At 45.7% G+C, this 27,989-nt stretch overlaps 1 protein-coding gene across 1 annotated transcript; it reads left to right on the top strand.

Annotated features, from left to right (window-relative positions):
* Window positions 1-2,942: 2,942 nt before the first annotated feature.
* Window positions 2,943-13,213, top strand: AKR1A1 (aldo-keto reductase family 1 member A1). The gene is made up of 9 exons (XM_052637436.1): window positions 2,943-3,070; window positions 7,053-7,140; window positions 10,134-10,253; window positions 10,425-10,576; window positions 11,176-11,371; window positions 11,706-11,905; window positions 12,155-12,227; window positions 12,367-12,453; window positions 13,077-13,213. Exons 2-9 carry the CDS (start codon window positions 7,057-7,059, stop codon window positions 13,140-13,142), a joined length of 978 nt encoding a protein of 325 aa, XP_052493396.1. The 5' UTR covers window positions 2,943-3,070; window positions 7,053-7,056; the 3' UTR covers window positions 13,143-13,213.
* Window positions 13,214-27,989: the final 14,776 nt, after the last annotated feature.

Here is a 27,989-nt window from a genome sequence, read left to right as displayed (position 1 = left end):
CAGCAAAGTGACTCCGTTATACACATATGTACATTCTTCTTTTATATTCTTTTCCATTATAGCTTGTCATAGAATATTGAATATAGTTCCCTGTGTTATAACAGAAACTTGTTTTCTACTCCATCCTAAATTAACAGTTTGCATCTATCAACCCCAAACTCCCAGTCCATCTCTCTCCCTGCCCCCCTTCTCCTTGGCAACTACAAGTCTGTTCTCTGTTTTTTTTTTAATCTCCTACATCTAGTGGATCACATTACATCTAGTGCTGCCAATTCTACTCCTAAATATTTCTAAAATGTGTCTCTACTCCATGCTGAGAGTGTGAGCTGCTGTCCTAAGACAGACTTTGGACGAACACCCTCCATAGACAGCATTGTAGGCTAACTCAGAAGGTGAGGATGGTCCTGAAATATGGGAGTGGTTAGTTTTTATGGCTGGGTAATTTCATAGGCTAACAAGTTGGAGGGTTATTCCAACTATTTCAGGGGAGGGGGTGGAAATTTCAAGAATTGGGCCATCACCCACTTTCTGGTCTTTAATGGTCAGTCTTGAAACTGTAATGGTACCTGGGGGTGTGCATTTAGTATATGTTAATATATTATAATGAATGTATAATGAGGCTAAAGGTCTACAGGAGGTCAAATCTTCCACAATCTTGGGCCTAATAATTTCTAACCAGTTTTTGTTGCATCCTCAATGGCTACATCATTCTCCTAAAGGTTGTGCCTTGACTCTTCCCTCTTATCTCAGTTCCTCTTACATTTTATACAATACCTGAATCATCTCAAAAAGATGTGAAAAAACATATTCACAGTGTAGTATAAAATCCTAATTTGACATTTCCTCTTTCCATCACCTTTTTTTGAGTTACCTATGATTTACTTCTCCTTGTAGCCTCTGATACTATTTTTACTCTCTTGTGTCTGTTAGAGTTCTTTAGCTGTAAGCAGCAAACACTGGCTTTATTTAACCAAAGAAAAAGAATTTTTTGGAAGGCCATAGGAAAATTGCAGGATCAAAGGGAAGGCATGGCATGGGATTGACAGAAACCAGATGACTTCAGGGAGGCTTCCCAGATGGCACTAGTGGTTAAGAACCTGCCTACCAATGCAGGAGACAAGAGATGCTGGTTCGATCCTTGGGTGGGGAAGATCCCCTGTAGGAGGGCACGGCAACCTATTCCAGTATTCTTGCCTGGGAAATTTCACGGGCAGCAAAGCCTGGTGGGCTATATAGTCCATAATGTCTCAAAGAGTCAGACATGACTGAAGCAACTTAGCACACACACAGGTGACTTTCAGTTCAGTTCAGTCACTCAGTTGTGTCTGACTCTTTGCGACCCTATGAACTGCAGCACACCAGGCCTCCCTGTCCATCACCAACTCCTGGAGTTCACCCAAACTCTTGTCCATTAAGTTGGTGATGCCATCCAACCATCTCATCCTCTGTCGTCCCCTTCTCCTCCTGCCCTCAATCTTTCCCAGCATCAGGGTCTTTTCAAATGAGTCAGCTCTTCGCATCAGGTGGCCAAAGTACTGGAGTTTCAGCTTCAACATCAGTTCTTCCAGTGAACACCCAGGACTGATCTCTTTTAGGATGGACTGGTTGGATCTCCTTGCAGTCCAAGGGACTCTCAAGAGTCTTCTCCAACACCACACTTCGAAAGCATCAATTCTTTGGCGCTCAGCCTTCTTCACAGTCCAACTCTCACATCCATACATGACCACTGGAAAAACCATAGCCTTGACTAGACGGACCTTTGTTGACAAAGTAATGTCTCTGCTTTTTAATATGCTATCTAGGTTGGTCATAACTTTCCTTCCAAGGAGAAAGCGCCTTTTAATTTCATGGCTGCAGTCACAATCTGCAGTGATTATGGAGCCCAAAAAGTGAAATGTTGCAGACTTAGTTCATCAGGATGCCACTTCTACTGGAGAGACAGTGGGGAGTAATCTGGGCTATAAACAAATGATGGGGAAGAAACTTCCCCTGTGGAAGAATCCACCTTCCAATGCTGGGAGCCAAAATTGGATCCCTGGTTCGTTAACTAAGCTCCCACACGCCTCACAGAGTGGCCTAGAAAGAAATAAGCTTAAAAAATGATAAGAGTCTCGCTGGCAGAGTACAGAGGCGCAGGTAGGAAGTGAGGGAGAGAAAGAGCTACACCAGGACAAACCTGCTTCCTGTCCATTCTGCCAAGGAAAACAAATTCAAGACACCTTTGAGTCCGAACGGTAAAGCTGTTTCAAATCTCAGAACTGCAATTTAATAGCTATCTGACTGTGAACAAGGTACAGCCTGCTAAGTCTGCACAATCTGTAAAGTGGAAGGTGAATACTTTCCTCACAGGAGACTGACTGCAAGTGCGTTGGATGCTGATTACAATGAAAAAGAAAAAATCAGAGTTGCATGTTTAAGATTTGTGCGTTGTTCTGTATGTATTAATGAATAAAAAAATATTGACAGTCTAAACGTTGAATTATGTTTTATTCGGTGGAGAGAGGGAAGAGCCCACTGCAGAAGAAGCCGCCATGAGGACGCCGGATTCTCCCTCTGGCTGGAGAAAGAGCCGGGACCGCCCAGAGCCGCCTGACAGGCGGCGCGCGGTGCAGTGTGGGCCAGGCAGAGGCGCGGCCTAGTCCCGCCCTCGGGGCAGCCTACGTGACCCTAGGCGCGTGTATCCTTTACGCGGGAGTTCGGCAAACCAGGGGTGTGCAGTGTACAAGCTCCACAGGAGGACACGCTGTGTGGCCCCACGTTCCGCAGGATGCTCGTGGGCAATCCACTCATCACCGTCCTGCGGAACGGATGGTGCAGCCTCCTAGCTCAGGCTTCCACTCCTCAGCTTCTTTCTGGACGTAGGGGCGGGGTCCACCACGCGCGTGATGCTGAACGCCCGGCCCCCGCCACTCCTCTGGGAGGAGCCTCCTCGTCACTGCCAGGCTTAAGTCCCTGCATCAAGCGCAGGCGGGTTTCTCCTGCTGGCCACCTATCCCGGAAGCTGAGGCTCACTTGGTGGCTAGCCCGGCTAGCTGGGAAGCCATACCACCCTCTTACCCTCTGTGCCGAGGTGAGTCTCTCCTCTGCTGCCCTATTTCTTTGGCGCAGTGGAGATGGCCTCGAACCTTTACTCCAGATGTGTCCGCCCCCTTGTTTGGAGCGAAGAGCAAATGGAGGCGGCCACACTTGGTTTCGGATTTGCGCTTCCTCTTATTCTCTAAATGATCTTGGATAAGTCCTCAGTTTCTCTGGCCCTCAGTTTTCTCAGCGGTAAAATCAGTTCCTACATCAGAACTGTAGCAAGAGTTAAGTGAGATAAAGCTCTTAAAAGCTACATGCACCGATTGTAGGTTTTGGTTGCCATCTTCCTTTTTTGTTTGCCCATCGACACGGTTTTTCCAGGAAATCTGGCTTTCTCATGGAATCGCAGATTCCATAGGAATTATGAAATTAATAAAACCTGACGTGGCAAGAGGGGCGTGGGTTCGCAAGCTTTGGGACCTGCCTTGGGTTTGGGAAAGCCAGGGCATGTTTCTGTTTTGCCCGAGTGCTCTTTCAGACTGAAATCTGAACCTTCACCGGATGGGGTTATTATTAATTAACTCTTTCCTTCAGCCTGTCCATACTCAGGGCTGCATGACCTCCCTTAGAAGAGTCTTGAGGGTTCTGGTCAGTCTTGTTACTGCCCCCAAGGTCTCAGATTTCTTATCTGTAATACAAGAGCAATGCCTAATGGAATAATTTTTTTTTTAATCGGAGATGGTAAAGTGCTTTGTTATTTTCCAGAAATCGTTGTTTCCAGGTTGTCTAAGCAGTAAAGAAAGAAGGTGATGGAGGCAGTGACTTTCTCAGATGCACCTCCAGCTGTCAAGATCTCCCCTGTTTGCCTGTGTGTGGGGTAGGGGAAATGGGAAGCAGGCACTGTAGCAGCTACCAGGTTAGACAGATGACAGGCCCTGACCTTGAGGAGTACTTAAATTTCTGAGGGAAAATGAGCACACAAATGCAGTGTTGTGCACAGCTGTCAGTACATGGGAGGAGCCAGAAATTTAAAGCTAGCTGAAGGGTGAGCTGCAGTTAGCCAGCCAAAGGTGGGACTTGTGCAGAAGGGAAGTGTGCAGAGGCCTGGAGTCAAGTATGGTGGCTGCTTCTGCAGAGTCTGGAATATGTTGTCTGAAGTGAAGAGGTGGAGAGGTGGGGGAGGTGGGAGCCAGGTTATAAAGGGTATTACTAAGGAGTCTGGACTTTACCCTGGTGGTAGGAGAGAACTACTGGAAGAGAGCCTGGGAGTCACATGGTCAGATTTGGGGACTGCTTTGTTGGGGAGAGGGGCCTCACTGGATCAGAACAATCCCTGGTTCTGGGAAGGGTGGTCACAGCTGGAGCAGTGGCCCTGGAGGTGGATATGGATGGGCTGGGTAAAGATTTAAAGAGTATATATTTTAAAATTCTTTTCACATACATCAAGAAGTCCAGAGAGTGGTACTGCAGTCTTAGGTGTTACATTACAGTTTAGAGCAAACTATCTTTTTAAAAATATTTACAAGTATTACAGGATTTTTAACCCAGCCAGATAGACCAAGTCTTGGCCACTGTTTCATATTTAAGGTGGCTTTCCGTGCTGGCGTCAAAGTTCAGGAGAAGCTATAATCCTCTTCCTGTTACCTGTCAAAACCCTAATCTTATAATACTCAGAATTGCCTCAAACAAACTGAAATACTTTAGACGGCTTTTGTAAGACCCCCATGGATTATACTGGGAACGTGTGGTCTGGTTTGCTTTCACGCTTGTCATCCAAGGCCTTGAGTCCTGGGGAGACAGAGTGTATAGAACAAAGAACATGGTCAGGCGCTGTGCAGAGGACTTTAGGCATAATATCTCTTCAAAATGGAGGAGCTGAGATTCAAGCCCAGGTCTGTGCAACTCCAGAACTTAAACTATTTCCTCGTGCTCTGTTGTTGGGTTTGATAAGTTTAGTTTTGGATATGTTAAGTCTCATACCTGTAGGATATACTGGTGGAAATGTCCAGAGGGAGGTGAATATGTAGAACTGGGGTGGGAAGAATTAGTGATTAAAGTCATCACTGAAGCTTAACTAGGGAGCGAGATGGGACTGAGGACAGAACCCTGCTGCTGCTGCTAAGTCGCTTCAGTCGTGTCCAACTCTGCGACCCCATAGATGGCAGCCCACCAGGCTCCGCCGTCCCTGGGATTCTCCAGGCAAAAACACTGGAGTGGGTTGCCATTTCCTTCTCCAATGCATGAACGTGAAAAGTCAAAGTGGTGTCGCTCAGTCGTGTCTGACCCTCAGCAACCCCATGGACTGCAGCCCACCAGGCTCCTCCATCCATGGGATTTTCCAGGCAAGAGGACTGGAGTGGGGTGCCATTGCCTTCTCCGAACCCTGAGGCACACCAGTATTTTTTGTGGGGGAAGGTGGCAGAGAGGGAAGGCCTATGCAGCCAGGGAACACTCATGTGAAGACTGCTGCTTCTTCCTGTGTTTTCAAGTTTCTTGCATCCTGGCAGCAACTACAGAGCACTTCTCTGAGAAGGGAAGACTAAGCCCCAGAGAGGAGGAACCTAGGCAGTGACCTGGGATTAATAAAACCTGAGTCCTGATACCGCCCTCACCCGCCCCCCTATACACTCAGCTTCTCTTTCTTTCCCACCTTGAACCTCTCCCAAGATAACATGGGGGTGTCTGAATGCTGCTAGAGGTCCAGCTAGGCAGATGCTGACAAGCTCAGAGCCTTTTAACACAGGGCTAGGCTGAAAGGCTGATGCACAGGCAGAAGATAAGGAAGTCAGGAGCTGGCAGAGGATGACTTCCTGTCCTCTGATAGAGAAAAACATCTATCTTCTGCCTTCCATCTGTCCTTTGGAGCGTTTGTTCTTTGAAGATCTGTGTTCACTGTTTCTACCTCTGATCCCTGGCCCCCAAGCCTTAGCCTTTTTGGTTTTCAGTTTCAGCTGCAAAAGAAAGGGGAGAGGCAAGCTTCAGGTTTCTTCTTCCTTTTCCCCCAGGCCAGGTTTTTGTTCACACTCTCAGCCCAGGTGTAATTTCAGAGCCAACCCTTGTGTTCTGAGAAATCTGGCAGAGGCCAAGAGGCCGCAGGTTGAAGATCAAGCCCAGGAAACCAGCCACAGTCCCTGGTAGCAGCTGGCAAGCTAGTTCCTCGGGTGAAGTACAGACATGTTTGCCTGATCCTGGACAGTTTGTGTCCCTGAGAAGTTTGGTAACAGAGAGTATTGCCCTCAGTGGTCCATGGTTTGCTGCCCAAAGTGAACTGTTTTTATTTTAGCAGAAAGAGTGGTCTCCAAAAGGTTGTGTGTGTGTGTGTGTGTGTGTGTGTGTGTGTGTGTGCGCGTGCGTGCTTAGTCAGGTCCGACTCTTTGCTACCCCGTGGACTGTAGCCCACCAGGCTCCTCTATTCATGGAATTTTCCAGGCAAGAATACTGGAATGGTTTGCCATTTCCTACTCCAGGGGATTTTCCTGACCCAGGGATCAAACCCGCAGTTCTTTTTTAATCTAAAAACTAAGATACTTCCCTTGTAAGAGCCCACTCAGGCCTAGTAGCACGGCTGCTCAGACCTCTGTGAGAGGGACTCAGTCTCTGTAGTGCTAACAGTCTCCTGGAACGTTCATCTCATCCTTCGATTCTGTCACCTGGTCTCCCTTTGTCTCATAAAGGCCTTTGCTTATCTTACACTGGCCTGAGACCTCATGTAGTCAAGGTTGAGTACTTCTGGGGAGCCACCTCGCCTTTGTTTTTAGGCTTAAGAGCTCTTTAACCAGACCCTTAGCCTGGTGAAAGGAAGGGCAGCCAGACTGGTGGTCCTGTTAGTGTTTATCTGGGAGTTACTGGCTTTGGTTGGTTCTGGGCACCCTGTCTCAGCTGCCTTTGCTCCCAGGCATATACACATGACCCAGTGTCTGTTCTTATGTCACCTCTGTGCCCCCTTCCTCCCATGTTTTACAGGAGGCTTGACCAGTCTCCCCAACAGCAACACTGACCCTCACACCATTTTCTTCCTTCTGTGTTTCAAGGACAATGGCAGCTTCCTGTATCCTCCTACATACTGGGCAGAAGATGCCCCTGATTGGACTGGGCACCTGGAAGAGCGACCCTGGCCAGGTGAGGGATGGGGGCAGAAGAAGGGGGTTCTTGCCCCTCTTCTAGGGAAAAGGCACTATTTGGGAGAGGGTGCTTATGTTTTCTCTATCACCCCCATTCCTATACTTCACATCCGGTAGGGATAAGCCTGGAGGGCGGTGGGAAGAAACAAGGGAAGAAGGGACCCATAATGAGCTCTTGGCTTCCCCAACTGATCCAGAGCAGTGGTTAAGGGACCCAGCAGGGCCTCAAGCATAGGAAGCAGCCCGTTCCCTGATGATCTGCACTGAATGCTGTGGAGATGTGGGACTCCTTTGTGCCTGACACTGGGCTGACCCCTGAGGTACCATTTATCACCCTGTGCTGTGATCATGTCTTCCGTTCCACATTTGGTTCCTTACACACAGCAGGTTGTTGTTATTCAGTTGCTGAGTCCTGTTCAACTCTTTGCAACTTCTTGGACTGCAGCATGCCAGGCTTTCCTGTCCTTCACCATCTCCTTGAGCTTGCTCAGACTCATGGCCATTGAGTCGGTGATGCCATCCAACCATCTCATCCTCTGTTGTCACCTTCTCCTCCTGCCATCCCAGTATCAGGGTCTTTTCCAATGAGTCGACTCTTTGCATCATGTGGCCAAATTATCTGAACTTCAGCCTCAACATCAGTCCCTCCAATGAGTATTCAGGATTGATTTCCTTTAGAATTGACTGATTTGGTCTCCTTGCAGCCCAAGAGACTCTCAGGAGTCTTCTCCAACACCACAGTTCAAAAGCATCAATTCTTCAGTGTTCAGCCTTCTTTATGGTCCGACTCACATCCATACATGACTACTGGAAAAACCATAGCTTTGACTAGACAGACCTTTGTTGGCAAACTAATGTCTCTGCTTTTTAGTACACTGTGTAGGTTGTCATAGCTGTTCTTCCAAAGAGCAAGTGTCTTTTAATTTCATGGCTGCAATCACCATCTGCCCAAGAAAATAAATTCTGTCACTGTTTCCATTGTTTCCCCATCTATTTGCCATGAAGTGATGAGACTGAATGCCATGATCTTAGTTTTCTGAATGTTGAGTTTTAAGCCAACTTTTTCACCTTCATCAAGAGGCTCTTTAGTTCCTCTTTGCTTTCTGCCTTAAGGATGGTGTCATCTGCATTATTGATATTTCTCCTGGCAATCTTGATTCCAGCTTGTGCTTCACCCAGCTGGGCATTTTGCATGATGTACTCTGCATATAAGTTAAATAAGCACGGTGACAATATGCAGCCTGATACAGGTGACAATATGCAGCCTGATACAGGGTGACAGTATATAGCCAGATGCACACAGCAGTATCAGGGTTTAAAGAACAACTCAGTCAACTGTTTATACCAAAGGTCAGCAGACTGTTTCTTAAAGGACAAGGTGGTTAATAATTTAGATTTTGTCAGACAACTTGCAAAATGCAGGTGGTTATGTACTTATATAACTATTTAAAAATATAAAACTTGTTCTTAGCTCAAGGGCTGAAGAAAAAACAAAAGGCAGCTGCTAGCTGAAGTTTAGTAACCCCTGGTATAGACCTTCCAGCCCAGGGGAGCCTGGGAATGAAAACTTGCTTTCCTAGATGGACACAGTTAGAGACTCAGCTCCCACCTGTGGTGGAGCAGCTCCCACTTGGGTGTTCCTTGTTCTTGGAATCTGAGTCAGAGTTGAGAGAAGTTTGGGAGGAACTCTGGCAGGGATAGTGGCCTCTTTCATCTGGGATTTAGGCTGGGATTGGTGGCGTGGTTGAATGAACCCTGTCTGCCTTTTCTCCCTTTGCTTTCCTTCCTACAGCTGCCTAGAGTCTGGTGCTGTAGGCAGACACTGACACCGCTTGTGACAAGCCCAGGAGCTAGATGAAGGCTGAGGGTGGAGGCCAGAGCCAGGGCCAAGATGGGGTCAGGGATGGAGGAGTGGGAAATGGGATGGAGCAGCGTCGGTGATAAGGGCACATGTCCGGATAGTAACTGCACCTAAATGGGGATCTTGAGTTGCAGGGGGCCTAACACCCTTGGATCTGCTCCTAATGCCATGTTCCTAGTCTGGTTTTTAACAAATTGACTGACCCATCAACCTTCTTGGTGCCTGCTTTATTCTCTTCTGGTGGGGGACTCTGGGCCCAGCTTCCATCTCACTTTTCCACCTTCCTTAGTTTTCTCTTCTCCCTCCCTCACCTCTTCTGTTTGTCTGAGCCATGGTCTACATGGCTTCCCCTTTAAATATATACATATTTTTTAAATGGAATTTAGATTTATATATATATATATGTGATTTTTAAATTTACATTTTCTGGGCTGCACTGGGTCTTTGCTGTGCACAGACTGTCTCTAGCTGCAGCACAGTGAGTGGGGACTGCTGTCTAGTTATGGTGCATGGGCTTCTCATTGCAGTGGCTTCTCTTATTGTGCAGCATGGGCTCTAGTCTCCCCAGCTCAGTAGCTGCAATGCACAGGCTTAGTTGCTCCATGGCATGTAGAATCTTCCTGGACCAGGGGTGGAACCCATGTCCCCTGCTTTGGCAGGTGGATTCTTAACCACTGGACCACCAGGGAAGTCCCCCATGACTTCTAAGCATCTGTCTCCATGTGGCCTTGCTCTAGGAACTACTTACCTGTGTATCACGTTTCCCTAACTAGCTCCTCAGGGTTGGGACCTATCTCCATGACTATACTTCTGCTTTCTGTCCTATCAATGTGTCCATCCATCTTCTGAGCATCTAGCAGGGAGCATATCGTTAGTTTTTGTTGGGCCCTGCTGAGATCGCTTGGATAGGAAGAAACCTTGGAAGTTAGTGGGGGGGAGGAAAAAGGGTTTGGGGTCTCCACAGAGACTTCTGGTCCCCAAGACTGGAGCCATCTTCTATCTTCTCACTTCCACTGTGTGGATGACTACAGTGGTAAATTCCTGCCCCCTCCCCCCATCAGTGACCCTCAGGAGGGCAGTTTCTGGTCCAGACCAACAGAGTTAAAACTTTTGCTTTTCTCACCTGGCAGGTTAAAGCAGCTATTAAGTATGCCCTCAGTGTAGGCTACCGCCACATTGACTGCGCTGCTATCTATGGCAATGAGACTGAAATCGGGGAAGCCCTGAAGGAGAATGTGGGACCTGGCAAGGTGAGGACTGGGGCTACAGAGAGGTGGGGTGAGAAGACTCAGAGGCTGGGGCTAAGGGCTGACTAGAGGGATCTGGCATCAGCTTCCTTCTAATTCTTCTCCCAAAGGTGAGGGTGGGCAAGACTGGGTGCCCTTGGCTCTTCTCACTGTGGACTCTGTCCCCTGTCCCAGTTGGTGCCTCGGGAGGAGCTCTTTGTGACTTCCAAGCTGTGGAACACAAAGCACCACCCCGAGGATGTGGAGCCCGCCCTCCGGAAGACACTTGCTGACCTGCAGCTGGAGTATCTGGACCTGTACCTGATGCACTGGCCTTACGCCTTTGAGTGAGCCTTGCCAGGGTCTTCATCTAGGAATCGGGCTGGGGGAGTCGTGTTAGTAACTTTTTGTAAGTTATAGGAGCAGAGCAAGAGAGGAGCACTCAGTCTTTTCTGCTACAGTCTAGCTACAGAAAAAAGGAGTGCCACTTCACATGGCATGTATCCTAGGGTGTATACAGATGAGTCCTCCTGCTGCCTTTTACATTGGAGAAATGTTCTAGCTTTTGCTGCGTTCGGCCTTGGGGTTACAGTAGAGTAAGCTCCCACAGAGGGTGTGGGAGGAGACGACCATAGCTCCATGCTCTGTACTTGAAGAAGACTGTAGGCGCCTACAGTGCACTTTCCCGAGGCGGGGCAGAGGGAGTTAAGGATGACTTCCCAGAGGGGAGGGGATGTAATCTGTGCCTAGGAAGGAGAGAGGGGGGATGGGCATTCCATATGGAGTTAACACTTGGATCATGACCTGGAAAGGTGAAAAACCATGCTTGTTTCTCATTCTTGGCCCTCTACCCTTTCTGGGCTTCGATTATGGGATGTAGAATGGCTGGACAGGCAGGTAGACAGGCGCCTACATGCCCATACCTGGGGGGCTGTCTTTCACTCAGGCGAGGAGACAGCCCCTTCCCTAAGAATGCTGATGGGACTATACGCTATGACTCCACCCACTACAAGGAGACCTGGAGGGCTCTGGAGGCACTTGTGGCTAAGGGGCTGGTGCGGGCTCTGGGCCTGTCCAACTTCAACAGTCGGCAGATTGACGATGTGCTCAGCATGGCCTCTGTGCGCCCAGCTGTCCTACAGGTGAGCACAGCAAAGCAGATCAGTTGGTTTGGGGATGGTGTGCATGTATGTGTGTGCGTGTGTGCGTGCGTGTGTGTAAATGAACATGAGTGGGCAGATGATGAGTTTACTTCAGGAAATAGCTAGAAAGTTGTCAGAAGTGTTGGTGCAGAAATCCTCTGAAGTGTGGGAAGAGAATGAAATAGACAATGGAAAACTGTCTAGAGAGTGAGAAAAGCAGAGTGAGGGGAAGTGGAGGGTCAGCGATTCAGGGCTGGTCAGAACGTGTATGTCCGGGTGGGGCCAGCAAGCCAGCTGCGGCCACCCCGTAGTGATAGGTTGTTTCTTGGTTTAGGTGGAATGCCACCCATACCTGGCTCAGAATGAGCTGATTGCCCACTGCCAAGCACGAGGCCTGGAGGTGACTGCTTATAGCCCTCTGGGCTCCTCTGATCGTGCATGGCGTGATCCTGAGGAGCCTGTCCTGCTTAAGGAGCCAGTGGTCCTGGCACTGGCTGAAAAGCATGGTCGGTCTCCAGCTCAGATCTTGCTCAGGTATGAGCAGTCTTAGGCAAAGACAGTCAGGTTAGGGAGAGGGCTCCTGGGCTGGGAGGCACGGGTTGAGGGGTTCTAAATGCCTGAATGAGGCTGAGAATCTTGCTGTGTTCTCTCGGGAGAGGCCATTCTGAGGCTCGTTCCCTCTTCCAGTGGGGCTTGGGGGCTCTAGGAGCTCAGAGAAGGCTGCATGGAGGACAAAATGCTCATGAGTACTGACTGTTTCATTTACTTCCATCCCCTACTTAGATGGCAGGTCCAGCGGAAAGTGAGCTGCATCCCCAAGAGTGTCACGCCTTCCCGTATCCTTGAGAACATCCAGGTACTTGATGCGTCTGTCCTGTCTTCTTTAGCCCACTGGGACACAGTCTGACCCTGACTCTGGCTAAGAAGGCAGTGGTTTGGAACCCCAAATTCCACTCACAAAAGTGGCTTTCCTGACCCCGACCTTCCATTCCCAGGTGTTTGACTTCACCTTTAGCCCAGAGGAGATGAAGCAGCTGGATGCCCTGAATAAAAATTTGCGATTCATTGTGCCCATGCTTACGGTGAGTGTGTATCACCCCCCAGAATCAGGGAATGTGAGATTCGGGGCAGGATTCTGGCCTAAGTCTGGCCTCCATATTGCTGAATAGAGGCTTGGCAGGATGGTATTGTTGATAGGATTGCTGTTCTGGACACAGTGGGCTGTTTTTTATTTATTGAGCTCCCAGAAGTAATCTGGTTCAGGGATAAGGCATTTAGCCTGTGAGTTCCAGTCCTAACTCTCAATACCTTGTAACCTAGAGCAAGTGATTTAACTTCTCTATGCTTTAGCTTCCTTTGTGTAAAATGATCCCAGTTCCTGACATGTAACAATTTCTCAGTATAAATGGGGCATTCTCAACCTTGTTAGAAAGGGAAATAAATAGTTCCTTATCCCAGCTAAGACTGTAAACTCTTGGGGATAGAGTCAGCCATGTACCAGGCTGTGGGTTTGGTGCTGGAATGCTGTTGGTACCGTGGCATTCTCTGAGGCTAGGTCCCTGTCACTGACATCTGTCAGTGCTGTACACAGGTGAAGCTGTTCAGGAAGATTCTTGGGAAAAGATGTCCTGGAATGTCTAACTAGGACAGGCAGGGTGCGGGAATGTCACCTCCTGCTAATGGAGTCATCTGTCTGTCTTTCCAGGTGGATGGGAAGAGGGTCCCAAGAGATGCAGGGCATGCTCTGTACCCCTTCAATGACCCATATTGAGACCACAGCTTCCTGGCTTCCTTTTCATCTCTCCACAGAAAGGAGTTAATAAAACCCTTGGAGTATCCATCCATGCTGCTTGCTTGTCTTATTGTCTGGTCAGACTTGGTATGGAAATTGTTTCTCTTTGGGATGCTAGGTGTTACCTGCCCTGAGCCCAAACCCCCTTACTTTCTTGGTTCTGGAGAAACAAGCATGTAGCTGAATTCCATTTCCACTTTCATAGTTCAGTTCAATTCAGTCGCTCAGTCATGTCTGACTCAGTCGCTCAGTTGTGTCTGACTCTTTTTGACCCCATGAACCGCAGCACACCAGGCCTCCCTGTCCGTCACCAACTCCTGGAGTCCACCCAAACTCATGTCCATTGTGTCGGTCCATCTCATCCTCCGTCATCCCCTTCTTCTGCCCTCAACCTTTCCCACCATCAGGGCCTTTTCAAATGAGTCAGCTCTTCGCATCAGGTGTCCAAAGTATTAGAGTTTCAGCTTCAACATGAGGCCCTCCGATGAACACCCGGGACTGATCTCCTTTAGGATGGACTGGTTGGATCTCCTTGCAGTCCAAGGGACTCTCAAGAGTCTTCTCCAACACCATACTTCAAAAGCATCAATTCTTCGGCACTCAGCTTTCTTCACAGTCCAACTCTCACATCCATATATGACCACTGGAAAAACCATAGCCTTGATTAGACAGACTTTTGTTGGCAAAGTAATGTCTCTGCTTTTTAATATGCTGTCTAGGTTGGTTATAACTTTCATGTGAAGCTGTGAAGCTCTCTCAGTTGTGTCCGACTCTTTGCAACCCCATGGACTGTATGTAGCCTACCAGGCTCCTCCGTCCGTGGGATTCTCCAGGCAAGAATACTGGAGTGGGTTGCCATTTCCTTCTCCAGGAGATCTTCCCAACCCAGGGATAGAACCGGGGTCTCCCACATTGTAGGCAGATGCTTTGCCATCTGAGCCACCAGGGAAGCTCAGACTTTCACAAGTTAGATATATTAGTGGAGTATCGCCATCTAGTGGCATCTATTAGCACTGCATGCCGCCCCAGAGTAGTCTTTGTGAGAATAACAAAAATTAGTCACTTAGGGACTGAGATCAGAGTCCTGTGGTTTCTTGGCTCTGCTGGGCATGGGTCTTGAGTTCCCACACCCTGCCCCTCCTCCTAGTTAGTGCCTAGATTTAGGAATTCAGTTCAGTTCAGTCGTGTCCGACTCTGTGACCCCATGAATCGCAGCACACTAGGCCTCCCTGTCTATCACCAACCCCCGGAGTTCACTCACATTCACGTCCATCGAGTCCGTGATGCCATCTAGCCATCTCATCCTCTGTCGTCCCCTTGTCCTCCTGCCCCCAATCCCTCCCAGCATCAGAGTCTTTTCCAATGCGTCAACTCTTCGCATGAGGTGGCCAAAGTACTGGAGTTTCAGCTTTAGCATCATTCCTCCCAATGAACATCCAGGACTGATCTCCTTCAGAATGGACTGGTTGGATCTTCTTGCAGTCCAGGGGACTCTCGAGTAAATTCTGAAGTTTGGGAGGCCCAGCCTGGAGAATCAGGACAAAGGCTTTCTCTCTCAGACACTATAGTCAATGTGCATAGGCTACCCGAGGGAGGCAGAGTCAGCACCGAAGCTTGTCACTTGGACCTGAGGTCCTGTCTTACATAATTTATGGTCCCACCAGAGACTTCTGAGATTTTAGGAGGGTTTTTGGAAAAACCCTCTAAACTCCAATCATACAAAACTCAGTTTTCTAGTTGAACCATTGCTCTTCATTCAGAAGGTATTAATGGAGTCCTTATATGGGTTAGACACAAATGCTTAGGCCCTGGGGATAGAGCTATAACTAAGACACAGGTCCCTGCAGTTTACTTGAGACAGACTAAGTAATTGCATAATTAGTTTAATTACAGTTGGGAGAAGTGCTGTGAAAAAGCACAGAGCAAGAAGCCTACTGATTTAATTGGCTAAGATCTGAAGGATGAGTAGGGAATAATTTGTTAAAAGAGGTGAGAGTCATAATAGTGTTCCATGCAAATTGGATAGCTTAGGGGAAAACTTTGTAACTGGAGGAAGCTATTGGAAAAACCTAAAGAAGTCTTCTGTGACAAACTGAAAACAAGGCGGGGGTGATGGGGTGTGTGGAATGGTATGAAATAAGATAGGGATCTGATGCTGGAAAGCCTAGGAGACTGGGTTAAGATTTTAGGTTTTTTAATCCTGAATGCAGCAGGAAGCTATGGAGGAGTTTTGAGCAGGAATAAGATGGCATGATTTGTATCTTAGAAATACAGCACGGCTGCTCTTGCCTTCTGAGATGGCCCATGCTCTGTGGAATGTTTCTCTCTAAATATATCCCCTTCTTGTCTATCAAAAAAAAAAAAGAAGAAGAAGAAACAGCACTAGAGCAGTGGGGAAAATGGATTAGTAAAAAGTTGTTGGAGGCATGTTGCAAGTTAGTCTTTTTTTATTTTATTAATAGTATAGTCAAAGCTATGGTTTTTCCAGTAGTCTTGTATGGATATGAGAGTTGGTCCATAAAGAAGGCTGAGTACTGAAGAACTGATGCTTTCAAACTGTGGTGCTAAAGAAGACTTGAGAGTCCCTTGGACAGTAAGGAGACCAAACCAGTCAAGCCTAAAGGAAATCAACCCTGAATTTTCATTGGAAGGACTGGTGCTGAAACTGAAGCTCCAAAATTTTGACCACCTGATGCGAAGAGCTGACTCATTGGAAAAGACCCTGATGCTGGGAAAGATTGAGGGCAAGAGGAGAAGGGAGCGACAGAGGATGCAATGGTCATGAGTTTGAGCAAACTTCAGGGTATAGCGAAGGACAGGGAAGCCTGACATGCTGCAATCTGTGGGGTCGCAGAGTTGGACGTGGCTTAGCGACAACAATAGTTGATTTACAATGTTGTGCCAATCTCTGCAGTACTGCAGGGACTCTGTTAAATACATATGTACATTCTTAGGGGTTCCCAGGTGACACTAGTGGTAAAGAACCTGCCTGCCAGTGCAGGAGATGAAAGAGACTTGGGTTCAGTCCTTGGGTTGGGAAGATTCCCCTGGAAGAGGGCGTGGCAACCCACTTCAGTATTCTTGCCTGGAAAATCCCACAGACAGAGGAGCTTGGCAGGCTATAGTCCATAGGGTCACAGAATCAGACACAACTGAAGTGACTTAGCATGCACATGTACATTCTTACTTTTTATGTTCTTTTCTGTCATAGTTTATAACAGAATATTGAATATAGTTTCCCATGCTATACACTGGGGCTTTCCTGGTGGTTCAGACAGTAAAGAATCTGCCTGGCAATGCGGGAGAACTGGGTTTGACCCTAGTTCAGGAAGAGCCCTTGGAGAAGGCAATGGCTACCCACTCTAGTATTCTTGCCTAGAGAATTCCATGGACAGAGGAGTCTGGTGAGTGACAGTCCATGGATACATTAAGACAGTCAATGGATACATCCATTCTAAATTTAATAGTTTACATCTAGCAACCTGAGAAGTTAGTCTTTCATCTCCAGTCCTTTCTACCTGGAACCTGTGAGCCCACTGTTGGGTGAACATCGATTATTAAACATTCCATTTAGCTGTCACTTCTCTGGAACATCTTTCCTGATCTCACTCTCCCCAGGTGGCTTGCTGTATGATTCCGTATCCTCCTTATACCCTTTCATGATCCAAGTTTCCACAGTTAGGAGGTAATGTGAGTTTGAAGTGTATTAGTTTGCTGGGGCTGCTGTGACAGTACCACAGAATGGGTGATTTAAACAACAGAAATTTGTTTTCTTACAGTTTTGGAAATTTAGAAGCCTGAGATCAAAGCAGGAGAGGTTCCCTCTGGTGTAAGAGAAAGGTTGTTCTAGGCCTCTCTCCTTGGCTTGTAGATGGACATCTCCCTGTGACTTTATGTTGTCTATCTTCTGTACACATCTGTGTCCAAGTTTCTTTTTTTGTTTGTTTGAGTTTTTTTGTTTTGTTTTATTTTTTGGCCATGCTGCATGGCTTGTGAAATCTTTGTTCCCCGACCAGGGATTGAACCCAGGCCCCAGCAATAAACAGGTAGGGTCCTAACCACTGGACTGCCAGGAAATTCCCTGTGCCCAAATTTCTTATAAGGCAGTCATATTGAATTAGGGCCCATCATAATGATTTCATTATAAATGAAGACCCTGTCTCCATGTACAGTCACATTCTGAGGTATTAGTGGTTAGTACTTAAGCATAGGGGCTTCCCTGGTGGCTCAGAGGTAAAGAATCCACCTGCAATGTAGGAGGTGGCCTGCAGTGCAGGAGACGGGGGTTCGATCCCTAGGTAGGGAAGATCCCCAGGAGAAGGAAATGGCAACCCATTCCAGTATCCTCGCCAGGATAATCCTATGATTATCCTGATGGGCTGCAGTCTATGGGGTCATAACAGTCAACCCTACTTAGCGACTAAACCACCACCACCATAAGAATTTAAGGGAGGAGGACACAATTCAGCTCATATCAGGAAGTGAAAGTTGTCATAACATCAAATTATTCACGAGTAAACTGACTATATTTAGAAATCATTCTTGACTCAGACATCTCACCCTGCTGAATGTTAGCATTTCTCTATTGACATCTTTGTCTAAATCACTGAGCAGTACAGTGCATACCCACTGAAAAATGGAATTGCACATCTTGTAAAAGATAACAAGTCTTTAAGAAGCAATGAAGCGATACTGGGAACTTAACACATTATACCCAAAGCAATAGAAAAGTGAGGATCTGACAGTTAATTGGGAAAGAAAATCAAAGATTAAGACACTAGACTTCAAAAGAAGATACTTGGCTTATCAAGGTATTAAGGACAGACTTTGAGAAAACCATGACGTCCTTGGGACTTCCCTGGTAGTCCAGTGGTTAAGACTCTGAACTTCCAATGTAGGGGATGTGGGTTTGACCCCTTGTCAGGGAACTAAGGTTCTACATACCATTCAGTATAGCCCAAAACAACAACAACAAACTGTCAACAACAACAAGCTATGAGGTCCTTAAGTAGTTTTGCAAAAATGATTCTTTATATGACTGTTTTGAGTAAAAGACCAGAGACTCATTTTAAAATGAGACTTGCCTTTACTATTTAAAAAAAAATAAAAATAAAAAAATAAAATAAAATGAGACTTGCCTTTATAAGACTATATTCTAGAAGGAAGGGGGTGCTCACCAGCCACAGGCTAGCACCACCACATTGCATTTCCTTATATCAAAATTCCTTATACAGAAGTACAATCTTAAACCTCTCTCAGAAACTGCTCTGTGGTCTGCAAGGGAGGAGGGGCTATCTCACACTCAAGGAGGGAAAATGAAGCCTTGTGATGTTCTGTAGGAGAAGGAATGTGAACCTTGCAGTTAAAGTCAGGCAGAAAGAGAATACTTGGAAAAATAGGACCAAGAACATACATTTGAAAGAGATCACAATATTTGTCCAGGAAAATGTGATCTATGGAGTCCTTATATTTGTCCAAAGCAGTAAAACATTGAAAATCTGTTTGTTTGAGATGTTTACTGCTAGAATGTTCATGACAAGTTCTGTTGATTTTCCTCTTCAAGGATCATTTGCACTCTGACATCTGTATATTCATGAGGCTATAAATATGCCTGTGCAGATGTGTCTTTGTTTTATTTCCCTGCCCCTTGGGCGTTTGGCTAACCAAGGTTTAAATAGGTTGTTTTATACAACAGGACAAGTAAGTCTGAGCTAGTATAATGAGTACAGGAGAGCATTTTTTTTTTCAGGATAATTAATGGACTTTTGTTATTACTGTTGTTGTTTAGTTGCTAAGTTGTGTCTGACTCTTTTGCAGCCCCATGGACTGTAGCCTGCCAGGCTCCTCTGTCCATGCGATTTCCCAGACAAGAATACTGGAGTGAGTTGCCATTTCCTTCTCCAGGGGATCTTCCCTACCCAGGGATCGAATCCACTTCTCAATTACATTTAAATCTCATTCTCTTTCATTTGCCTACACCCAGGATCTATCTGAATTAATTAACAGTTCTCAATAGAGTGGAGAACCAAGGCTGTTTAATTTTAGAGATGTTTCTTTTGTTTTTCTTCTATTTTTCCTTTCTTGTGTAGGATCTTCTTGGACCAGGGACTGAACCCATGTCTCCTGCATTGGCAGGTGGATTCTTTACCACTGAGCCACCTGGGAAGCCCTAGGGATGTTTCTTTCTAATTGACTGTACAGTTTAATAATTTGTGTTGACAACAGTGTAAACATCACCATGAGCTATGAACATGAGGTCAAGAGCCATTCAATTCTGCCACAACAGAGGTAGATGATACTTCTGTGTGTGGAGATCCAGGGTGTCACTTTTTGGATTAAAGCTTTGCTCTAGTATTCCAGAGATATTAAAATGACTTGTGTTGACCAACAAAAAGAAAAATTATGTGTTGGTTCCAAGTGAACGCTTTAAGAGCAAGTGTACGTTCCCACATATTCTCTCTTTCCATCTGAAACGGTGACAAGCAATACTCTACATTATAATTTACGGTCGCTGTTTCATCAGCTTGAGACCCAGAGTGAGGATGATACAAAGCAAAGGCTCCAGCTCACATGAGATGAAAATATAGTATGAGTGAAGACTGAATCTTATTGAATGAAGACATTGAAGTTTTGGGGTTACTTGCTACTGCAGCAAAATTTACCCTGTCTTGATTAGTGCAGTTAGCTAATACTTTATTTAGGATATATGCAATGACATTCATAAGTGAAATGGGCTGGCAACTCTGTTTTTTATATTTTTCTACTTTTAGAATCAAGAATACATTACCTTTTGGACTTCCCTGGCAAAAAGTGATTAAGTCTGTGATTCCCTGGTCTAGTGATTAAGACTGTATTTCCACTGCAGGAGGCACAGGTTCAATTCCTGGTCGAGGAACTAAGATCCCACATGGCCTGTGGAGTGCCCCACCCCCATTGCTATGTATGAATGCATGTGCTCAACCCACCATTTTAATTGAAAGTCTTCCCTAAATCTATTAATAAAAATCAGGGTTCTGGACTTCCTTGGTGGCACAGTGGGTAAGAATCTGACTGCTAATGCAGGGGACATGGGTTTGATCCCTGCTCCAAGAAGATCTCACATGCCTTGATGCAACTGAGCTCAGGCTCCACAAATACTGAGCCCCTGCTCTAGAGCCTGTGAGCCACAACTACTAAGCCTGAATATGGCAATCACTAAAGCCTGAGCACCTAGAGCCTGTGCTCCACAATGAAGAGTAGCCCCCACTAGCCTGTGCAAAGAAACAAAGACCCAGCACTACCAAAAAAAAAATTATTATCCTAGAAAAGCTTTTTTTCCCCTACGTATGGAAATGTTTCTTGAAAATATGTTGTGAGAGTGTTAGTCACTCAGTTGTGTCCGACTCTTTGCGATCCCATGGACTGTAGCTCACCACACTCCTCTGTCCATGGAATGTGTTAACCTCACCTATAAAGCCATCTGGGCATTTGAGGGAAATGGTAATTCAACCACCATTTTCAAACGTGTATTATTTATTGATCTACTTAAAGTCTCTGTTTCTTCTTGTGCCAGTTTTGCCACTTTTTTTCCTAGGATCACTCCATTAGGTTTTCAAATTTATTAGCATATAGTTATTATTAATACAATTATCTTTCCATTGTACTTATTTCTTCTGCACTTTTTTTTTTGTATTTGCTATCTGTATTTTTCTATTATTATAATTTTTTTCAAAGAACTAGTTTCTAGTTATGTTAATCTTTAATTTCTCTCCGTTGATTCCTGCCCTGTCTTTCTTATGTCCTTTCCTTCTTTTTTAAAATAATTAATTAATTTTTGGTTGCACTAGGTCTTCATTGCTGCACCAGGGCTTTTGCTAGTTGGAGCGAATGGGGGCTACCCTTCATTGCAGCGCTTCTCATTGTGGTGGCTTCTCTTGTCGTGCACAGGCTTCAGTAGTTGTGGCACACAGACTTAGTTGCTCAGAGGCATGTGGAATCTTCCCAGACCAGGGATTGAACCTGTGTCCCCTGCAGTGGCAGGCAGATTCTTATCCATTGTACAACCAGGGAAGTCTCCTTCATGTTTTAACCCAAGGGCTGTTTATACTATATGTATAATATATAGAGGTTAATTTGCAATGCAATAAAATTTTGTGGGTAGAGAAGATAGTCTACATGATAATGATTCTTTAGAATGTGTGAGGCTTTCTTTGTGGCCTAATACATAGTCCATTTTTGTAAGTGATCTCTGATGTTTGAATATAATGTGCATTTGCTGTTTTTAATATTTATTTTTTGGCTGTGCTGGATCTTAGTTGTAGCATGCAGTATCATTTTTTCTTTAGTTGCAGCATGCAGAGTCTTCAGTTGTAGCATGAGGGATCTAGTTCCCTGACCAAGGTTCCAGCCCAGGCCCCCTGCTTTGGGAGCATGGCGTCTTAGGCACTGGATCACCGGAAAGTCCCTGTATTTGCTGTTTTTTGAGTATAGATTTCTATATATGCTTAGTGACTGAGCACACACACAAACACACTAGAGCATATCAATAATATTGGTTCTGTCTTCTCTATCTCTGTTTATTTTTTCATCTGCTTGTTTCTGAGTGACGTGGGTTAAAATTTTTCAACTACAGTTGTTGATTTATCTCTATTTCTTTTGCAGTTCTTATAGTCTTGGCTTGATATATGATGGATATATCTAAGAAGTTTATTTTACTCTTATATAACATTTTTGGAGTAAGTAGTCCAGAGCTTGTCCAGTGGCTCTGTGATGCCAGGAAATAGTCCATGGGGTCGCAAAGAGTTGGCCACAGCTGAGCGACTTTCGCTTTCACTTTCAAGCATCTTACTGATTTGTCATTCCTGGTGCCTCACACTGATTGACTTTGTCCAAGTTGGTTCACCACCATGTCTTCTGGAAAGACAAGCCCCTTCCCTTTGATGTTGCTACACGGAAGTTGCACATGTTACTTCTGTTCACTTTCCTTTGACCAGAATGTCATCATGTGAGCACTTCTAGTTCCAAGGGACATTGACAATTTTTTTTTTTTTTTCTGGTGGCTATGCACTAAAATGAATGCATAAACAAATTACTAAAAGTCAGGGTTCTATTTACTACTATAGGAGAGAAAAATAGATAGTGGAAGACAACTAGGAGTCTATCACAAGGTGTCAGTATTTTGTATGTGGTCATTCATTTAATTCCTTTCTTTTTTATATACTTCTTCTACCCTCAACTTTCACTTAGTTCAACCTCCTTATTGTTTTACCCTCTCCAAAAAATAAACTTCCAGTTTTCTATTGCCTTGGGGAAGACAATTTGTCAGCCTAACCTGCTTTTAAAGCCCTGGGAGACACAGATTTGATCCCTGGGTCAGGAAGATCCCCTAAAGGAGGAGATGGCAACTCACTCCAGCATCCTTGCCTGGAAAATTCCTTGGACAGAAGAGCCTGGTCTGCTACAGTCCATGGGGTCACAGAATTGGATATGAGTAACTGAGCACGGACGCGTGCACTTCTTCCCATACTCTTAAAAGAACCTGCTGCAACCAGTTCATGAGCCTTTTGTGACTTCTCTGTTGTCAACCTAATTGCTTCTTGGCTTTCCTATTGGGATTCTCTCTCTCTCTCTTTAATGATTTTATTTATTTATTTATGGCTGTGCTGGGTCTTCATTGCTATGCAGGGGCTTTCCCTAATTGTGGCGAGCAGGGACTTCTTTTTAGTTGAGATGCAGACTTCTCATTGTGGTGGTTTCTGCTGTGGCCCAGCTTGAGCTCAAGGGGGTTCCGGTTTCAGTAGCTGCGGGCTGAGTGCTCTAGAACACAGACTCAATAGCAGCGCCTCCTTGGCTGCAGCAAGTGGGATCTTCCTGAACCAGGGATTGAACCCAGGTTTCTCGCATTGACAGGTGAATTCTTTATCACTGAGCCACCAGGGAAGCCCGAATTCTCCTTTCTTAGGTGTTAGGTCAGTTACTACTTGTCCATCTCTTTTCCAACTTTAAAATTTTTGTTGCTATTGCTTCCTTTCCCATTCTCTGTGATCTTGCCAGTCTATCTTTAAAAACAAATTTAAAGTTTCTTTATTGCTGTGTAGACAGGTTTCAAAGGGAATTGGTATAAATGTGTTTAACACACCATCTTTAACTGGAAGTCCTCCCTAAATCATGTTAAATAGAATCTTAAAATTACTTACTATGAAATCTTGTGGCTTGTTTTGTTTTTGGCCGCTGCTTTTGGGATCATAGTTCCCCGACCTTGGTCCTTAGCAGTGAAGCATAGAGTCAACCACTGGATTGCCAGGAAATTCCCCCAAATCTTGGTTTCTATTTTAAGTAGATATATTTTAAGTGAAACTCTTTCCAGTTCTAATTATGATTATATTATGATTATTTTATTCATTCACTCGATAAGTTCATTTTGGACACCTAGTATGCATCAACCACTGGTAAATCCATTGGGCATTCAGCTGTAAATAAGACAGAAAAGGCCACATGAAGCCTATATACTTAGAAGTGGTAAGAATAAAAGAAAAATGAATAACTTCAGATTTTGATAAGTACAATGGAAGAAATAAACACTAGGAAGCTAACTTTGATTGAGTGGCTAGGGAAGGTTTCTTTGGGGAAGTAATACTTGAGATGAGGCCTAAAGGAAGAATCAGTTCAGTTCAGTTCAGTCACTCAGTCGTGTCCAACTCTTTGTGACCCCATGAACCATAGCACACCAGGCCTCCCTGTCCATCACCAACTCCTTGAGTTTACCCAAACTCATGTCCATTGAGTTGGTGATGCCATACAGCCATCTCATCCTCTGTCGTCCCCTTCTTCTCCTGCCCCCAATCCCTCCCAGCATCAGGGTCTTTTCCAATGGATCAACTCTTTGCATGAGGTGGCCAAAGTATTGGAGTTTCAGCTTCAGCATCAGTCCTTCTGATGAACACCCAGGACTGATCTCCTTTAGGATGGACTGGTTGGATCTCCTTGCAGTCCAAGGGACTCTCAAGAGTCTTCTCCAACACCACAGTTCAAAAGCATCAATTCTTCGGCGCTCAGCTTTCTTTATAGTCCAACTCTCACATCCATACATGACCACTGGAAAAACCATAGCCTCAACTAGATGGACCTTTGTGGACAAAGTAATGTCTCTGCTTTTGAATATGCTATCTAGGTTGGTCATAACTTTTCTTCCAAGGAGTAAGTGTCTTTTAATTTCATGGCTGCAGTCATCATCTGCAGTGATTTTGGAGGCCCCCAAAATAAAGTCTGACACTGTTTCCAATGTTTCCCCATCTATTTGCCATGAAGTGATGGGACCAGATGCCATGATCTTCGTTTTCTGAATGTTGAGCTTTAAGCCAACTTTTTCACTCTCCTCTTTCACTTTCATCAAGAGGCTTTTTAGTTCCTCTTCACTTTCTGCCATAAGCGTGGTGTCATCTGCATATCTGAGGTTATTGATATTTCTCCCGGCAATCTTGATTCCAGTTTGTGCTTCCTCCAGCCCAGTGTTTCTCATGATGTACTCTGCATAGAAGTTAAATAAGCAGGGTGACAATATACAGCCTTGATGTACTCCTTTTCCTATTTGGAACCAGTCTGTTGTTCCATGTCCAGTTCTGTTGCTTCCTGACCTGCATATAGGTTTCTCAAGAGGCAGGTCATGTCTGGTATTCCCATCTCTTTCAGAATTTTCCACAGTTTATTGTGATCCACACAGTCAAAGTCTTTGGCATAGTCACTATGGTGTGATCACTCACCTAGAGCCAGACATCCTGGAATGTGAAGTCAAGTGGGCCTTAGAAAGCATCACTACGAACAAAGCTAGTGGAGGTGATGGAATTCCAGTTGAGCTATTTCAAATCCTGAAAGATGATGCTGTGAAAGTGTTACACTCAACAGGCCAGCAAATTTGGAAAACTCAGCAGTGGCCACAGGACTGGAAAAGGTCAGTTTTCATTCCAATCCCAAAGAAAGGCAATGCCAAAGAATGCTCAAACTACCGCACAATTGCACTCATCTGACACGTTAGTATTCTTACCTGGAGAATCCCATGGACGGAGGAGCTTGGTGGGCTACAGTCCACGGGTCGCAAAGAGTCAGACACGACTGAGCAACTTCACTTTCACACGCTAGTAAAGTAATGCTCAAAATTCTCCAAGCCAGGCCTCAGGAATACGTGAACCGTGAACTTCCAGATGTTCAAGGTGATTTTAGGAAAGGCAGAGGAACCAGAGATCAAATTGTCAACATCCGCTGGATCATGGAAAAAGCAAGAGAGTTCCAGAAAAACATCTATTTCTGCTTTATTGACTATGCCAAGGCCTTTGACTGTGTGGATCACAATTAGATTGTGGAAGAAGGAAGAATAGGAGCTAGTTATTCAAAGTATTGGTAGAAGAGCTTTTTAGGTAGTAAGACAGTAAGTGCAAAGGCCCCTGGATATGAGAAAGGGCTTGTACATTCAAAGGAACAGGGAGAAAGTGTGGTAGAAAAGCAAGTGAAGGAAGAGTAGTATAAGATGAATTTTGGAAAGGTGAATTGGAGCCAGATCATGTAGGACTTGTAGGTGATGATAAGGAGCTCAAAATCTCTTCTAACAGCAATGGAAAGCTATTCCAGGAGAGTGACATGATCTGATTTACACTTTAAAAAGATTTTTCTGGAGAGGGTTAAGCAGAGATCAGAAGGTATGCAGTAGTACAGGCAAGAGATGAGTGGTGGTAGTAAAAACCGAAAGTAGTGGATGGATTTAAAATCCATTTAAAAATCCATTCTTTATAAGACTGAGTTCCTCAGTCTTAAGCTGACCATGTATTTTGTCCTTAGGACTTAGAACAAAGCCTTGAAAAATTATAGCTGTTTAGTCAATATGAGTTTAATGAGGGACTTCTGTAGTGATCCAGTGGTTGAGAATCCATCTGCCAATGCAGGGGACATGGATTCGAACCCTAGTCCAAGAAGATCCCACGTGGCATGGAGCAATTAAGCCTAGGTGCTGCAAACTACTGAAGTCCACACACCCTAGATCCCGTGGTCAGCAACAAAAGAAGCCACTTCATTGAGAAGCCTGAACACGTCAACGAGAAATTAGCCCCCTCTGGCCACAACTAGGAAAAGCCCCTGCACAGCAATGAAGACCCTGTGTAGCTAAAAATAAAATAAAAATCTTTAAAAAGTTAGTATAAGGAATGAGTGGATCAAACAAGTTTCTGGACTGGATTTGTCAGGCCCTACTCCCCTCTCTGGAGCTCAATCCTCCAGTCACTGTGTTATCAGACTGTTGTAGCCATTTAGTAAATGGTTAGCATGATCCAGGCATAGTGCTGATTGTTGAAGCATCATCTCGAATTCTCACAATATTCTTAAAGGGTGGATACTGATATTGTCCTCATTTTACATTTAATCTTATATGATTACTTGACTTGGCTCAGGTCACCCAGCTAAAAACTGGGGAACCCATATCTGTTTGCTATAGGAATTGGCATTTACAGGTCCAGCTCTTTTTCCCTAAAAATTCCCAACTCCCTGAGTCTTGACAAACTGGAATAATACTCCCCAGGAATCTTTCGCAGTATGTCTGAACCTGGACGAAAATAAAATTACTGTTCTGATCACGGTAGGCCAGCAAGGCCATGGTGGTAGGCAATGGATGGTGCTCCAGGTGTGAGGAAGTGCACTCATTTCAGCCTGCCAGTTACCCACTCCAGTACTCTTGCCTGGAAAATCCCATGGACGGAGGAGCCTGGTAGGCTGCAGTCCATGGGGTCGCGAATAGTCGTACACGACTGAGCGACTTCCCTTTCACTTTTCACTTTCATGCATTGGAGAAGGAAATGGCAACCCACTCCAGTGTTCTTGCCTGGAGAATCCCAGGGACGGCGGAGCCGTCTATGAGGTCGCACAGAGTCGGACACGACTGAAGTGACTTAGCAGCAGCAGCAGCAGTTATCTTCCACTCAGCTAGTTGCAGGAAACGAGGCACATTACGCTAGTCAAACCTTCTCTGAACTTTGCGTTCCATTTCTACCAAATGGGGCTGAGAACACCGTTGTCACCAGTAAGCTTTGGTGTAAAGTTAAGTAAGACAGTTAATAGCTTTAGATGTTTAAGCACAGTGCCCCCGCATGTAGTGGAGAAACGATAAATCGAAGCTCGATAAATCGTAATCAGCAAGTCACATTTGGAGTCTGGGGTCGGGTCTAAGAGAATGGCGTCAGCGGATTGGGCCAGTCGAAGGGGGGCGGGTCCAGAGGGAGGAGCCACCCGCGTCCCGCCGCAGCCCGGAGCCCTGAATCAAGCGCGGTAGTTTCAAGCGGTGACCAATCCTAGGACAGCACTGTTTCGCGTCAGTTGTTGCGGAGGTTCAGAGCCACGCGTCTCTCACCGATAACAGTTCTAGCCGTTGCAGGTATACCCGTGCTCGGTTTCTGCGAGTCCATCCGTTACGACTCAGAGGACAGACAGAAAGTCTCAGTTACCCTCCTAAGTATCGGGCCTAGAAAGAGACTCCAGGCTACTCGCTCCAAACACGTAGAGCAGCACTAGCTTCTTTTTTGGAAGCCGCTGGCCAACGTCCAGTCAGGAGCTGTAGTGCCAAAATTCTTACGCGACTTGCTAGAGAAGCAAAAAGTTGCTTTCTTCGAGGAAGGCAGACCAGGGAAGAAAGGTACCCGGTAGAATCAGGCGGTGCGGGCGGGGGATATCCTTGGGTTGGTTTGGGACTGGGTCCTGGCCCTTTAAACTCGAGGGGGAGGATCCGGAAGTGGATAGGCGGGGCGAAGGGCCCTGCTATATAAGAGGACCCAACCGCGCGGGGTCTCCAATCTGCCATTTTCTGTCCCTGAA

Source organism: Budorcas taxicolor, chromosome 3 (assembly GCF_023091745.1).
Source record: "Budorcas taxicolor isolate Tak-1 chromosome 3, Takin1.1, whole genome shotgun sequence".
In the NCBI taxonomy this organism is placed as follows: domain Eukaryota; kingdom Metazoa; phylum Chordata; class Mammalia; order Artiodactyla; family Bovidae; genus Budorcas; species Budorcas taxicolor.
Note: the sequence above shows the minus strand (reverse complement) of the source record. Positions and strands in the feature narration are given on the sequence as shown.